Consider the following 17177-nt stretch of genomic DNA (forward strand, 5'->3'; position numbering starts at 1 on the left):
TTAAATGTTTAGCTGTGAAAGATCTCTCAGATATTGATAAAAAAAAAAAAAAAAAAAATCCAGGCTTAAAAAAACCTGAATTATTCGTGTGAATAAGTGAGTGAATAATTTCCTTTCTGTTCGGGGAGAGCAATTAGCTGATAATGCTAATGCTAATGGGTGAACAGGACAAATGGAGGAAGATCAGCTGTTCAAACAGACACAGACTAAATGTCCAAAAACTTTACTCAACTGAAACTCACAAAAATCAAATTATTATTATTTGACTAAAACTATGACACATTTTTTTTTTATCAAAAGACAAAAACTAAATGAACATCAGGTGCCAAAATTATCACATTTTAATAACCAGTGACCATCATAAAAAAACAAAAAACTCATTACCTGTATTTCTAGGCTACATATGAATGTAATTACTTTTCCAGCATTTCTCTACCAACATTTTACTCCTGGTTGTGGGAGAGTTTTCTTCTGTTGTCATATTTATAGAAGGACCAGGTTTTGTTGTATTAATTTAATTAAATTAATATATAGCTAAGACTGCTTACAAAACAGCACTGATCCAAAGTGACTCATCCTTTGCAACTTGCTTGGGATTACCCATCTCAGTGACTATGGTATGGTGTATGTTGTTTCATTTGCTGGTGAGAAGCTGTAATGTGACACTGAATAATGAAAGCAGCTTGTGGTGGAGTTGCAGTTAAATCTGAGAGCAGCTTTTGCAGTAAAAATCCGTGCTCTTCAGCAGCAAAATAATGATGAAGTGTGAATGTGTAATTGTAGCTGTGTCCATTATAGTTCAAATCTGCACAGCTGCCGGGTCCTAAAATCACTAACTGGGTCGATTAGCTGCTCCAGTCCACAGTCTGCAGCACCAGTTTGCGTCAGTGCATCGTGTTGCAGCAGCTGCGCGTCGGTGCTGCCGCTCCCTCCAACCAGCCACTGTTTCCTGTCAGGACTCCAACACCTACTGAACCCAGATCAGCTTGAAAAGTCCTCCAGCTCCAAACTCCTCTCAGTGACCTCCTGACCTGTTGCACACGTCCGCGCTCCTCTGTCGTCCAATCAGTGTGGCAACGACAAGGCAGCAGCTTCATTACTATCGGTGTGCCACATAATGCCGCTGATGCTCAGTGTCACTTCCACACAAGGATAACAGCCACACTTTAATTAGACGACGCCATGGCAACGGTGAACATGTTTGGGTTAGATACAGTGATGTGGAGCAGACGGTTTCCGAGTCAGTGAGACGTCTCACATTAGTGAAGCAGTTCGAGTCGTTGTTGTGACAGTCAGGATGTCACGAAGACACAAACAGTATGGATGTTTTCTCAACTTCAGATTTATGTTTCATAAAGGTAATCTTCACACTTAAAGGTCACATCTGTCACAACTGAAGCCGAAGAATGTCTTACACTATGTCTCTCACTCTTTATGTGTCTATTTATGTTTTATGTCTATTTACAGTGTATATGTCTATTTATGTGTTATCCCTGATTCTTCATAATTTGGATAAAACAGGTTGTTATTGGGAAAAAAAATAAAAAAATTAATAGAACAAATTCCCAGCAATAAAGCAATATTTTAGCACAACCTCCTAATTTAGAATTTCTTTCATACATTTTTTGTTTTTCCTGATTGCTTTGTTTTTATCAACACCTTCAGAAAGAATAACATGTTTGTTGTTGTTCCTATTCATTTTGTCGTATTTATATTTAGTGCTTTAAATCACTGTGTTTACTTATATATGCTGTTAAATGTTGAATATTCATTTCTACTTACTTTTTATACTATTTTATGTGTGCTCCTTTAAAAACTCCTTGATCGTGCAACTTTTATTATCAGCATTTACTATACAAATGAAAAATGTCTATTTATAGTGAAATTCCTTGTCGGTGTAAACATATCTGGTCAATAAATCTGATTCTGATTTTGATTCTTAATAGTCTGGAGAAATACTTAAAAAAAAACAAAAAAACAACTCATATTATTGATTAAACTCTTCAAAGACTTACAGAGTGTTTACAATGGAACAATGCAGTAAATCCCGGTTTCAAGGATAATCTCCATTCTCACTTTAACGGCTCTGGCCATCAGGTCACGATAACATTGTACTCACCAAAGTAAGAGCGGAGATCTGGTAACAAGGCAGTGCCCCTAAAAATGAGTCTGAAGGGGAAAGAAACACCAGCGCTCAGCGGATCATTAGCCCTGAGTCGGTAACGCCAACATGTTCGGTGTTATATGTCGGGTTAAAGGAATGTTGAAAGACGACGGGCGGTCGGTGATGTTTTTAGACCAAGAGGTGGGAAACAAGCAGATCGTGATTTATCCGAAACAGGAAACGGCAGTGCAAATAAAAATTCTGTGATATAGCAGGATATCCAGCCAGACTCATGAAGAACTTCAGATTCAGAGCCCTGATCTCATCATCATGGAGTCAGTCTGGGATAAGTTAACTGCTGAATCAATTATTCATAGCATTATGTTTAAAATCCTCATTTTCCTTTTAGTACCATAATCATTTGACCAGAGCTGCATATTACTACATAAATATTACTGAGTAAAATATCTGAAAAACTGGAGGTCACGAGGTCAAACTCCTGCAGCGAACACCTGCTCAGCATCGCGGAGATAAAACAAACCAGAGGTGAGTTTGGTGGACATGAAGCACACCTGAGCACAGTTTGTGTTTGGACACAATCAAATCTTTCCGTGAGCATAAATTGTAGAAAGAAAAGTCAAAAAAAAAAACGTGACGCAGACCTCACAGTGTCAGCGGTCACAATAAAATGTTACCTTTGCATCTGGAAATTTGAATCAATTCAATTAAATTAGATTTATATCGCGCCAAATCACAACAGGTTATTTCAAGGCACTGAACACAGTAGATTTCTTACAGCAGAACTTTACAACATTATACAGAGAAACACAACAATTCAACAATTCCCACATAAGCTAGGAGGGAAAAAAAAACTCCTCTTTAAGGGAGAAAAACCTCCAACAGAGGGAAGAAAAACTATTTAACAGGAAGAAACCTCCAACCGGTTGGGGTGAGAGGAGAGCAGGGAGAGAAAAGAACAGCATAGAGATACAAGACATGAACTGTTGGTGGGTCGACGATCACAGAGCAGAGACATGCTGCTCCATGACGGGACGTCTGCAAAAGAAACCACAGAAAATATGCGAGTGAGGGAAAGTGTATGAGAGGCAACAAACAATAAGAACAAACTTGTAAAGTTTTGAAGACAAAAATGTAAGAATAAACCTGAAACTCACTATTTCTAGTTTGTAAATGTTTGATTGTCAGTTTTTTTCTCACGTTTTTCAAATCCCTAAATTTACAAAACCATACCGAGCCTTAGTGTCTGCAGTGACAGAAATGATGGTCATCATTATGAAAATGAAGATTCAGCCATGAACATGTCTGATGATTCAATCCTCACATGTGAAGGCTCTGAGGAGTAAACAGCTGACAGGAAATACTGCTGAACGTTTAAATGCCGTCGACTGAAACCTGAAACTCGGCGAAGAATCTGAGCTGTGAGCTCACACACCGATGATGCTGCCGTACAGACAGTATATGATAAAGGTAACATTAATCCAAATTAATTCCAACAGTCATCACTAAAACATGTCCACGCAGGACTCCACTGTGCATCAAGGGCAAAAAGGATTAGCTGCAATTTGCATAATAAACAGGCCAAACTAACAAAAGAAAAAAAAAAAAAAGCAGAGGTAAATAAACCTTGAAGTGAGTCCTTGTCAGATTCTGTCCATTTTTATGTACACAGATTATTAATCAATATTTGTGGCCCATAATTACAGCGGTTTTGCTTGTTGTGGAGTAATGGAGATTAATTAGTGACCTGCAACAAACGCCGAATGTATGAAGGCATAATGAGCTCCGCTTTGTGCTTTAAGTCTTTAAGTGATACGCCAAGTCATCTGAGAAAATTAACTTGGCACTTTTTAATTGTATTTTTGTGTTTATGTTTGTTTGTTGTTGGCAGACCCCCGGTGGGTCCGTGTTCCAGGTGTCTGAAGCAGCAGTAATGAATGAGGTCCCGTCGTGCGACGGTCCGTCTCGGTGGGACTTAAGGTGACCTTCCGCACATAAAAACACCATTTAATGTCTCCACATATTAAATGCGGCTCAGACATTAAATACGCTGTCACAGAATCCAGAAGAGAACATAAATCCTCTTCAACTTTTTTATTCAACTACTTCTTCAAATACTCTCATTCAGTGTCTGCATGTTGTATTTCAACCTCCTCCTCTCTACTCCTCTTCTCACTGTCTCTTTTTCCTTTTTCCTTGTTGGTGGACTTTTCCTTTTTTTAAATGCACAGCTAGAAGAACTCATTTCATTTTTACGGGGAATGTTCAAACTTACAGTATTCAGAGGTACTGCTGCGAACTCTCAACATGTTGTGGGTTTTCACACACACACACACACACACACACACACACACACACACACACACCCACACACACTCTCTGTTAGCATCTGTGTGTGGGACGATCGGCTCTCCTCAAACACCTCCAGTTCTGCCTTGATTTGAACTCTCCACTGTGCTTTAATTATAAGGAAAAAAAAAAATTAAAAGGTGATTTCAGTATTTTTTTTATAGAAATTCTGTGCTTCAGTACAGTTTCCAAGGTTCTTGTGTCTTATGCAACCTCACAGTCCTTTTAATTTATCTACTGCACCGCTGACTCTTCAGACGGAGTTTAATATGAAAATCCTGATTAAGTGAAAGTATTAACATCAAAGTAAAACTATTTTGAATGACTCTGTATATTATATTACTGGATGGACATCGCTCATGCGAATGAATTATGATTTTAGAGCATGATCTGTGTTCGTTTTTATTTTTCAACATACACAAAAGAAACAACAACAGAAAAGGATGCCTGACTGAGTCCCATGAAATTACAAAAGAAATGAGAATAAAAACAATAAAACTACCCTCAGGAACAGAATTATAGCAATTATTTTGATCAAAATGTGATCTTTACATTACTGAGTTATATACAAAAAAAAATAGGTTGTTTGATCTCTGCTGGTTCATAAAATGTACAATTTGTAAAGTAACTGTTGCTGTCAGAGAAAATACACGGAACATTTGGGATATATATATATATATATATATATATATATATATATATATATATATAAAACTGCAATATATATATATATTGCAGTTTTGTGGGTTTGCAGTGGTATCAGATGTACAAACACACACAAACACACACAAACACACACAAATAAAGAATATTTAAAATGACAGAAAACACGTTGTGTATCAGGAGGAGGCTGCTGAGAAGTCCGGACCACCAACACTGTTTCACTGCTGTGAGGAAACACGGCCCAAATCTTTATTTATCACGATGACAAACGTTACATCGAATCTCACCTACCGTTAAAGCTGTGACATTATGATGTCATACAAATGTGTCATTGTTGTGAGAATGACTAGTTTAAAGGGAAACCTGCAGTGACTAGTTACAGCTAACTGGTGAGAAGATGCTGCATTAAGCTGGAACCTGATTGGCTGCTGCTGTTCGCTGCAGTGATGAAGACCGACACGGCTGCTTCTTCATATGGGGACGCTGCAGGACACATGTCCTTCAAATCATTACAATCATCCAATCATCTTTACTTCAAGTTTGTGTATCAATGATGCAGAAAACTAATAAACTATAAACAAATTATATATATATATATACAGCATATCATATTTTTTTCCATAATTTTGGAAATAAACAAAGAGTTAATGAATAAACCATTTTTTTAAATTACATTTCATATCAAATATTTCCCTCATTTACATTTGAAGTGAAACTATTGATAAGAATTAAGTTTGAATAAACCAATTTTATGCAACTGATAATAAGAAGACTGATAATAAGAATACATAGGAAATGAAGGGCACATTGATTTTTCTTTGTCTGACAGTACGTTTAACTGACTGACAGTCACTTTCACTCCTTCAGGTTAGCTTCAACCTGCAGTGCGGCTCTGTTCTCGCCTCCTTCTGGCAGTGAGAGTCACGACAGAAACCCTGTTGGATGCACATAACGAGGACGTACATCACAGCTTTTAGTATCAGCCTGCCACATTAAAAAACTTCATATACTGTGAAATACAGAGTTTTACCAGGCGGGGGTCGACTTCATCTGCGTTGTGTTGACAGTTTGGTGAGGGCATGACTGTAACCGATATTCCTTCCAAAATAAAAGTGCTTTATGCTTTCAAAGAAGGATCACTTACAGCGATGTAACAAACAACCCTTTCAGAGCAGTACGTTATTGTACGATTTGTTCTCAGCTGTGAAATGTTATTTCATGTTGCTTGATTTTAGCATTTATTTGATTACAACAACCAAAAGTTGCAGAAAAGTTTCCCTTTTTCCTTCAACTCGTTAGAAAACTTGCTGTGATACGACAGCAGAGACGCACCTCCTAAACTGGTGTGCAAAGCAAAAGCTCCTTTATCCATTTTTTCCCTGGTTTTGTGTTTTCAAAAACAATTTTGATGATTTAAATGTTAGCCAACTAATTCAGTTCAGTCATTATTTGATTCATATCACATAAATAATGCAACAGCTAAATACCAGCTAAATTTGGGCTAGCTGCATGTGACTCATGTTTTTTTTTAAATTTTATTTAGATCATATATTTTCAATTTTCTTTAATAAAGCGCACCTTTTTTTCCCACTTCTGTTTGCTTTCGTAGCCGATTGTAGAATTGACCAATAATTTAGGCTCAGGAGTTTCAAAAGTGACATCATCATTAAAAGAAGTTGAAACCCTGGAGTTTTTCTCAGGATTATTTCAGCCTGTGTGTGGATGTGTGTTTGTCCTCTGGAGCATCTTTTGCCTTTTTTCCTGGAGAAACCCAGAAATATCAGATCCAACTTGTGCCATTTCCTCCTCCGTGCACCCCCTCAAAAAAAAAAAAAAAAAAAAACAAAAAAAAAAAAAAAAAAAAATCCTCCACGCGCCTATTGGCTCTCCCCCGTCGTGTTGTTTCCCTCTCCGCGCTCCTATTGGTCAACTCCTCCGCCCGTCTCGTTGACTGGCAGCCCCGCAGCTCCAGTCTCCTCCCAGCGGCGGCAGACGCTATTTGAGTGAGGACCAGCGGATTGTTGTACATAGAGCCGGTTTAGTGTCGTCAATGGGAAGCACGCGAGACGGTGGCAAACCGAGTTACGGTCTAGAGTGAAATCCGCAGCTGCACCATGCTCTCCCGGTCCATCCCGTGTGTGTGGATTACATTTTGCCTTCATGTGTGCTGTTTTGTGGACAGCGGGGAAGCACAGAACGCGAAGGAAGGTGAGTTGTTAAAGTTTGGACTGCCTTCGTTCCGTTACAGTTGGACACATCCTCCCGGTTCGACCCGGACGTGTCTAGAAGCAGCAGACAGCGTCCGGACTTTTTGCGTTCTCTCTTTAATTCCAGTTATTATTACGTGTGTGTCGGTGAGGCCGGTGTGCGGGATGACAGCGCGGTCTGCTCACGGGGCTGTTTAACGGGCGACCTCTCGGTGTTTTTACGCACGGCGACAGAACGCGAATCAGTACCAGAAGCTGTGTTTTTATTTGACTCCAGCGACAGTCCGCAGTCACATAACCAGCCTGTCCGCGGTAGATGAACAGTCTGTCACCACAAAACTAGCAGCCAGATATCCACGGATCGATAACAGCGGGCTCGCTGCGCGGGGAGTGAGCGCGCCTTCGATCAGGACGCAGTTTCGGAGGGTTTATTCCATCCAGAGTGGCCTCCCTCCCTCCGCGCTGACAGTCCTGTCTGCTTTCCTGGAAGGAAAATCCAGAATATTGCCGTGGAGCCGTGATGTGGCCCAGAGACGGCCAAGTTAAAACAATAAAAGACCAAATTAAGAGAGGATGTAAATAACTCCTAACAGTTGAAAATTCACATTTTTAATTAATTGGATTCTGATTAAAGTAAGGACATTATTGTATGAATAAAAACTGAAATTATTTTCACTACCAAAACTACAGCAGGGAGAGTGAAACGGAGCGTGTTGTGGAGGCTGACATGCTGATATGAATTGTAAATCCTCCGTGTTCATATGCGGGATTTTTGTGGACCTCCGTATCAGACAGTCTCCTATAAAACATAACCGGATCGTTATTATTTTATTTCCACGGCCGTGCGTCCTGGCGACTGCCCGCTTCCTCACGACGGAACTGTCTGCTGATATTTAATACAATTTTAACTATTTTTTTTTTTTTTTTTAAATCCGCCGCGTTGCCGCTTTGCGCTGCCGCACGCGTCCAGAACATAAACCAGGCTCTGATATGACAAATCTTCTTCTCTGATTAAAACTGCAGCCAAGCCGCATGTTTCAGATGGTTCAGCACAGTGTCCGGTGGGAGCCGAAAATATCATGTGAAGCACATACATGCAGTCAGTGCGTCGGAGCTTTGACCTTAATGCAACAACTTCCACTTCAAAAATGACTTTTAATAAACACGTCATAGATTAGAAGAATTACAGATTAAATGTGCGTAAATCTCATGCGTAAAGATTCCCTCATTCCAGTATTAATGGAGACTCTATTGTATTTAATCAGAGTGCGTGTGTCTTGAATTGTCTCCTGAAAGTTCCCCGCAGACATGAGGACCTGTCTGCTGCAGTGTGGACGCTCTGATTGCATGTTTTTTTTTTTTTGCTGTAGCTGCTGCTGGTAGAAATTAGGTCATGGCTATATGCGCTATAGATACATACATGTGGCCTATGAGTTGTACCCAGGCCCGGTGGCCCGGTGAGATTTAACCACCTGCCTCTTGGTCTCCTGTCACTAGTGATTCTGCTGGACTCCAAGGCACAGCAGACAGAACTGGAGTGGATCTCCTATCCTCCCAATGGGGTAAGTCTGCAGAACCTCTGCATTGCCTGCATGCGGATTTATTCCACATCTCTATACTGTTTTTTTTTTCTCTCTCTCTCTCTCTATTGTCTCACATCTGTGAAGGGAATAATACGCTTTAAAGGACACATGCTGAAGGATCAGTGTGCTGCATGCAGAAGTATTTCCAGAAGAAAAAGATTGCAAGCGGTTGTTTTTCTGCATCTAAACGACCGTTTTTGGACATTCAGAGCTCAGAAGGCCTGAAAGCAAAACCAACTCGCTGGTCTGATTAAAAACAGGCAGAGAGAAAGTTTTTAAATAAATAATGCAAGCACAAGCAGATAAACCGAGCCAATTCATTCTTTAAAGATGTGTTTGCGTGATAAAAACGCATCTGTTAATCTGCCTTCCGTCTCCGCAGTTTACTGTATACAGAAGCGTCTGGAATATTTCATGGAGCTGTTGTATTCCCGGCGGTTTAATCACCTGCGGTTTAGTTATGATTGCCAATCAGTCGCTTGTCTGTCTCTCACACTAAAATGTATTCCCTCATTCATTTCCAAATGTATGTCATGTTGTTTCAGTGGGAAGAGATCAGCGGCCTGGACGAGAACTACACGCCCATCCGTACGTACCAGGTTTGCCAAGTCATGGAGCCCAATCAGAATAACTGGCTTCGGACTAACTGGATAGACAAGGGCGATGCCCAGAGAATTTTTGTGGAACTGAAGTTCACCTTGAGGGATTGTAACAGCCTACCCGGAGTGGTGGGCACGTGCAAGGAGACGTTCAACTTGTACTATCAGGAGACGGATTCGGAGGTGGGCAGGAGCTTAAGGGAGAACCAGTACGTGAAAATTGACACGATCGCTGCAGATGAAAGCTTCACCCAGGGCGACCTGGGCGAGAGGAAGATGAAGCTGAATACAGAAGTGCGTATAATCGGCCCCCTGTCCAGGCGGGGCTTCTACCTGGCCTTCCAGGATGTCGGGGCGTGTATCGCCCTGGTCTCTGTCAAAGTTTATTACAAGAAGTGCTGGTCTATCATCGAGAACCTGGCCACGTTCCCAGACACCGTGACGGGTTCGGAGTTCTCCTCGCTGGTGGAGGTCGAGGGCATGTGTGTGAACGACGCCGAGGAGGAGGCCGACAACTCTCCCAAGATGCACTGCAGTGCCGAGGGGGAGTGGCTGGTGCCCATTGGGAAATGTATATGCAAAGCTGGATTCCATCAGAAAGGAGACGCCTGTGAACGTGAGTGTTTTTACTTTTTGAAAAATATTTTTGGGGGATAATTTCCTTCACTCGTTAGAATTCCCAAAATTGTTTCTTATCGAATAAACTTTTTAAATTGCATCCTGGACGCCGCATCACAAAAGAGGTGCGAAGAAAAAAAAAAAAAAAGTAGACAATAAACTGGGGAGTATTAATGATTTGATTATGCAAAGCAGGTGAATGACAATTACGGCTTCGATGGCTGAACAGTTGTGTTGGCAAACGGGATTAAAGCGGCTGATGTGACAGCAGTAAAGTTAGGTAAAGTATTAAAACCAAACATCTTCAGTGGAATAATTGGATTCAGTGCTAATTGATTTTGAGGCTCTTAATGTATCGGCGTGATTCTGTTGACACTGGGATTAAATAATAACTTGAGTTGAGCTCCTCGGCTCCAACGCTCCTCTCAGTCTGTTTTACTGGCGGGGAGCCAAGACAATCAGCAGCAGAACATACTGGTCCAAAAGGAAATCCAGCCGGTCCTTCAGTGTCCCTCTGGCCCGGCACAACGACCCTGACGTGGGGAAACAATCCGGCGTTTAGGCCTCGGGGGTATTTATGAAGCAGCGTAACAGGAAGAGAGCTCTTATCGTTGTCGTGGTGCTCCGTCGTACCGCTGCAATTAACAATAATTCTGTCACACGCAGGATTATTTTCAGCGGCCACCTGACTCGAACGATAGAAATCTCTGTGGATTAATAGAGGCTGACTTAGGTCACACAACTTAAGTGGCCTGTCTTGTTTTTTTTTTCTTTTTTGCAAAGTGGGCAACCTCAATGTAAGCAGCTTAGACGGAGCAGCAGCCAGTAATAATTGAAGGGAATGCGTCTAAGAACAAATTAGTGTCCCTGGCAGACGAGCTTTTATGCCACGCTGTCATCCATTAGGGACCCCTCTGAGGGAGGTGTGTTAATGAAATATATTAGGCCATGTAATTTAGAGCAACACAGCCCGCCTCAAGTAGTGCTACGTCTCTAATGTTAGCGGGCTATCGCTAATTCAACCCCACGGAGCTCCTTCTTATTGTTCTTGTGGTTTTAATATGCATAGATGTAAGATCCAGTTGTGCCCTCCGGTTGAGAGAAAGCCCACCATTTATTTCCACAGGGAGAGCAGCGCAGCAACAACCGATAGCTCCGACTTGTCTGGGTAATTTTAGCCACCTTTTATGATTATGTCTTGGTGCAAAGCCCTCCGAACACAAGACCGTTGCCCGTCTCTATTAATTAACGTGTTCGCGTGTCAACTGGAACAAATGGTGGTACATCCGGGCAGCGGTAAGAGCCGGAGGTTGAGCGAAGGCAGAGCGAGGAGGCTCCTTAGTGTGTGTGCGTGTGTGTGTGGATCAAACCCCACAGTCTTGACACTGCACCTTTATGAGCTTTATCTCCACCGAGGCATGAGAAGCTTTTGTATTAAGGGATAGTTAATCTAAATAAAAATGAGAATCACGGTGCACCATCAGCACTTCTTCCAGCGGCTCCACTGACAGCAAATTGTCCATTCAGTAGTTTCCCCCGCCGAACAATCTGAAAGCTATTCTAAGTATTTGTATCAGCTGAACAGCAAAGCAGTAAGTCCAAGTGTCTGTGACGAGCTCGTCTGAGTGCTGTAAAAAAAAACAAAAAAAACATCAGCTTTTTGTTTTCTAATGTTACCTCATGTTGCAACTAGTTAGTAGGAAACATGTTGGTGCCTGGAGGAGGTGGTTGTCATAGAGGTGAGACACCAAGAGTTTTACAGATGAAGATAAGTGCTCCACTTTTCAAAGTCTCTCCTCTGAAGCCTTCTTGGTTTTGTACAAATCACAAACAGTGATGTTGATATTCCAAAAAAGAAAGAGAAGAATTAAAGAAAAGTGAAGTGGAACAAACTCACAGCCAACATGTAAAATTACAAGCACCGGATTAAAACGTAAAAGTCAACTTTTTTTAAACATATTTTCGAATAAAAAAAAAAAAAAAACTGGTCAAATTATTTTCTTAAGTCTTTAAGTGGCTGGTTATATTTACTGTGTGCTGCGCTGTGATTATAACACTTAGCGCAAAGTCAAATATTCATCTGGTGGGGGTTAGGGGTTAGGGAGGGGGGGGGGGGGCGGTGCAGGTGGAACCAGCGAGTCGAGCTGTCAGTCATGTCATTTGAGGAGCCCCCTCCACCCCCCTACTGTGTAGATTCGAAGGCCTTCTCCAGAAACGTGTTGTGATCCACTCATTCATCACCGTCAGCAAAGAGGGACCCCTTGTCTTTCACTTCTCTCTCTGCCCCCCCCTCCCCCCCCATTAACCCCTCTCCCCCCTCGTGTCTGTCTTTAACTCTTTGTGTGGCAGTAAATGTCACTCTTCTTCCCCCGGCCGCTGTGTTCACTCAGTGGTCTCAGTGTAATGTGTTTTAAAAAAAGAGAAGAAAAGGCCAGTTGAAGTGTCCCCGCAGCCTGCGAGAGCTTCATTTCGCCAAAGAAGTGCGTGTTGTGAAAATAGCGCCCATTCATTGGCCGGTTCTGTTCGGCGCTGGCTGCTGGTTGCGACGGAGCCACCGAGTCGTTTCGGCAGAGAGAGGGCCCTTGTGGGAGGACACTGCCGTCTTTGTTCGGCTCAATCCCGGGAATGTATGTTGTCCGATTTTGACACATCACATCATTGTGGTACTAAGTAACCAGCGCCTGAGAAATGATTAACTGTTGACCCTCGCCCAGAGGAAAAAAAGGGAGAGGCCTCTGTGGTGAGAGCCAGATAAGCCAGGCCGTATCTAGCTGCTATCGTTGCATGCTAACAGGAGCAGTAATGAGAGGATACAGCATCCCGGAGACGCCGGCATCATCCATCTTCACTGTCAGGGAGTTGGACAGAAGTTAGTTGGAGACTGATTGATGATTGAGCCCCCGAGGGAGCGGCTGGAGCGGCTGGAGCGGCCGGGCTCTGAGCGCGACAGCTAACGTGTATGGAGGCCGCCAGGCGGCCCGGCCCCCAGGCCTGCAGAAAAAGAGCTGGACTTAGCAATTCAAATGGAGCCAGGAGGTCCTCATACATCTTGATGCTCCCCTGATTGATAAGGTGTGAATTTAATACACCACATGGCTGTCTTTTCACAAGCGCTCCAGAGCTTAATTATGCAAATGAGAGGTGTGTGTCAAAGCCGTAGGAGACTCAAATGGACCTAAATCACTCAAGATTGAAACAAATTGGTGATGGATGGGATCTCATCCTGTCACTGTTAGTGTGCTTCCTGTGAATAGCAGCATTCTTCCACAGCCCAGGGCTTTTCCTGCGTGTTGTCTCAGCCTGGCAGGTAGCAGTCAGCACACAGATGTAGCATTCTCTGCTCAGTGTGCAGCTACCAATACAGTTGGCAATGTCCTAAAATGGATCACTTAGAGGAGGAGTCCAAGAGAGAGAGAAACAAAACTCAACTGATTCATGAACAAATAATTAAAGCCATCAATCAACCATTCACTGGCTGCAGCCTCTCAAAGGTTTCCTCCATTTTATTCGATGATTAGATGGAATTTGTTTGTTTTTTGGACTGTTGGTAAACACAACAGGATGTTTTTACGACATATTTTTCACAGTAAACATTTAGAGCTAAAACCAAACATTTAAAATGTATCTAAAAATCTTTTGGTTCCTTAAAACCAACCGAGAATCCAAACCCCAAAGATATTCAGTGTCGTAACAACAGAAGATACTGATGTTTGAAAAGACATTTTTGCATGAATAAATTTACCAATAAATTAATAAAATAATTGTTTAAAGTCTAGATAACTCCATTTTGTATTGGTATTAGAATAGTTATTATCTGCTGGACATGTGAACTGTCCAGCAGACATTCAAGGATATCAAGTATGACCTCTAAAACGGGTTCTTATTAAATCACTGTGGTAGTTTGGATTTAAACTAATGTGTTGGCATCGGTACCCAACGGCTTCCTCGTTCTACGAGGTAGAATGACTGTTTTTGTCAGAGGTCTGGTGGATTTGAAGAAAGCAGCACATGTACCCGGTCACTGTACACTTACGGTTCCTCTTGTGCTGGGAAAGCACCTAAGAGCTAAAAAAAAAAAAAAAAAAAAAAAAATGTCCTCCAAAACTGTTCCTGCAGAGTGAACACATAAAAGTTTTTATAAGTTCCTCCCGGTCGGTCCGAAGCTCCTTCAGTGTTCCTGCAGCTCCTCATCAGTCAGGACGAAACCACAGGTCAGAGGATGAAGACAGGGCACGATGTTTGAGCTCGTGATTTGGCAGTCTGTAATAAAGACTATTTATTTTACTTCCACGTCCAGCTCCCCCTTTTCAAATATACACTTCCAAATGAGAAGTGAAAGCAGGAGGAGATTGTTTCCAGGGATACACTCGCCTGAGCTGGTGGCAGCGGCGCTTTCTGCGGGATCCAGTCGCCCTGTCAACACATCACATGAAATACAAATGCCTCATTTTTACATACGAAAAAAAAAAACGTTTCCTCCGAGGCTCCTTCACTAAGTTGTTTGGCTTTGTAAAAAATTGCCTCAGTGATATTCATATTAGCCACACTTTTTCAGAAAGCAATAGTGTGTCATGAGTAATAATTTGCCGGTTTCCAGGTTTCCAGAGATCAGAGTGAGGTAAAGATGGATCTGAAGAGTCCGTCTGAGGGCAGGGAGCTGAGCTGAGAAGGGCAGGAGGCCGGCCGTGTGATCGCTGTCTCTCACCTCTGCTGATAAACTGCAACTACTCACTCACACACACATGAATATCAAGCAGCTCAAGCCGCTCCAAGGTTGTTTGGAAAACACATCTCACAGAGACATCTTTGGAAATATTAGCAGCTGAGCATTTCAAGCAAAAGTACTATTTGAAATTTGCACGATGGAGTGTCTCTCAGCGGTGCAAGAGTTCACCCGCGTGGTTTTCATCGCACCTCATCTTTATTTCTGTTTTGAAAGACTTCCTTTGTATGTTTCCTCACATTCGCACCAGGACATCTAATACCAAGATATCTTTATCTGCAAAGCTCCGAACTCCTGAAAGCAGGGCGTTCTTCTTCTTCTTATTCTTCTCCTTCTCTTTAATGGCGGCTGGCAGACAGCTTTTAGGCGCTTTACCGCCTCCTTCTGACGGGAGTACCGCATTACAACCAGGCGCAGGTAAAAGAGGGAAATAAAAAAGAACGGTAGTCGCGTGTAGTAATTGATTTTGTAGATTATAACGACTATTCAAATATTTGAATCCCTTCTAGAAACCTCCTGTCTTCTGACTCCCAACTCTTGAACCCTGGGCAGGTTGTACTCAGTTTTACTCTCAAACTAATCTTTACAGATTAATTTAGTCCACTCAGAAGCATGCCTGTTGTACCATACATATTCCAGGACACCTTAACTTCGTGGGATTATGTCTTAGTCCTTTAAAAAAAATGGATGTATAGACAACAATGAAATACTTTAAACCTGAAGAAAACATATATATATTGACATAACGAGCACGTCTGTCATGACTTCTGAGCCGATTTATTGACGTTTACCTTCGATGCAAATCAGAGCTGCTCATATGTCTGGCTGAAGTGTGTTGTGTGTTGTGTATTTGTGCAATTTTCTGAGAAGAAACCTTTGCAAATTTGACCAACCAGCCAGCCAGCACTTTAAATCAGCAAGAGAAAAACATGACTGATGACTTCTCAGCGTTGAGGTCTTGGAATCTGACCTGCCAGTCCAAATTTGAGACCCTACGTTGCATCACATGAATGGACAGAAGCCGAGTAAACATTCCTCTTTCTCACACACACAATGGCATACGGTCGGCTATACCAGTTAAGGACCGTGTGATGCCCAGAAAGGGAGACCTCTGTGACTCCGCGTCAGATAGTGTTATTTCCAAGGTGACACCGAGGTCCTCATTTGGCCATGCATGAGGTCAGTGGATATTAACTTCATTTACACATGGCTGCAGACCGGCCCAGCGCCACAATGGAGGCCTGCCGGTTGTGTTTAGTAACATGAGCACCCGGGCTGACAGGACACTGTCAAGAAGAAGATGGATGATCGCAGCAGTTGACCCCTGATCGCCAGAGGAGTCACCTCTCTGGCCCCCCTCTCCCTGCATGACAAAAGAGCCCTCCCCACCGTGCGGCAGCCCTCATCTCCACTTGCACTAACAGGCTGCGACATCTCCATCGATCCCCGCTTCCATTCCTCTCGCAATCTTAAGCTCTTGCCCTTTTTAGCTATCCAAACTGTGGCACAAATGTCTTTTTTTATAATTGTTTGCCGGCTAACTGCTTGAGAGGGATGTGATCAGACAGGCGAACTGCGTGTCAGAAGACAATGTGTTTGGTGTTTTGTGTTGTGTCCCAGTGGCATGAGGGTGAAAGTGATCTGTGACTGGGCCCGGGGTCTGGCCACCTTCAGAGGCAGCGGGGGGGGGTGTCGTCGGCTCCTCCGGGAGGCTTCAGACCACTGACTCTGCGCTTCAATCTTCCTTTTAGAGGAAAATCAATAACTTATTATATAACTTCTTCACTTACATCCAGAGCAGAGGAAACAGGACTTAAAATGTGCTCCGGATGGCTGAGCTGTTTCTTGCAGTGAGTTGTCTTAAAGAGGATTTCCAGTCTCTGGGAATCATCATGTTTAATGCTGCAACTGATCATAATGTTCATTATTAAATGATCTGCTGCATTACCACGGGATAATAAAATTGATTGGCTCTATAACTGAGTGTCCATTGAGACAACCAAGGGCCATATGAGAAAATGTGTTGTTTTATAACTTGGATGAACGAAGGTTCTAAGATCAGTTGAGACTGAAGTCCTGGTGGGCGTCTGAGGCCGAGCCGGTGCCTCTGAGTCGGGGGAGCAGCAGCAGTGATGAGCGGCTGGTTCGACATTGTTCCCTTCCTTTCTGTCACAACTCTCTGGGACCGGAGGGGGAGCAGCGGGGAGGGGCGGGTGCTGGGTCAGGAGTGTTGGTAGGCATGGGCACAATTCAGAGATAATGCTCAGCTGCTGACTGGGACATTTTCCGTGCTGATTTTGCTCGGGCTGCAGG

The 17177-nt window shown here is 42.7% G+C and overlaps 1 protein-coding gene across 4 annotated transcripts in view; it reads left to right on the top strand.

Moving 5' to 3' along the window:
* The first annotated feature begins 7148 nt into the window (after positions 1-7148).
* epha7 (eph receptor A7) overlaps positions 7149-17177 on the top strand; it is an 89147-nt gene continuing 79118 nt past the window's right edge. For all 4 annotated transcript variants that reach the window (XM_069161507.1, XM_069161508.1, XM_069161510.1 and 1 more), the window contains exons 1-3: positions 7149-7342; positions 8839-8903; positions 9470-10139. In XM_069161507.1, coding sequence (XP_069017608.1) covers positions 7249-7342; positions 8839-8903; positions 9470-10139 — 829 coding nt within the window. In that variant the 5' untranslated portion in view covers positions 7149-7248. The remainder of the gene's footprint in view (positions 7343-8838; positions 8904-9469; positions 10140-17177) is intronic.

The sequence above is a fragment of the Embiotoca jacksoni genome, unplaced genomic scaffold (assembly GCF_022577435.1).
Source record: "Embiotoca jacksoni isolate LCO1_2020_lvr unplaced genomic scaffold, fEmbJac1.0.p SCAF_29, whole genome shotgun sequence".
Classification (NCBI taxonomy): Eukaryota; Metazoa; Chordata; class Actinopteri; family Embiotocidae; genus Embiotoca; species Embiotoca jacksoni.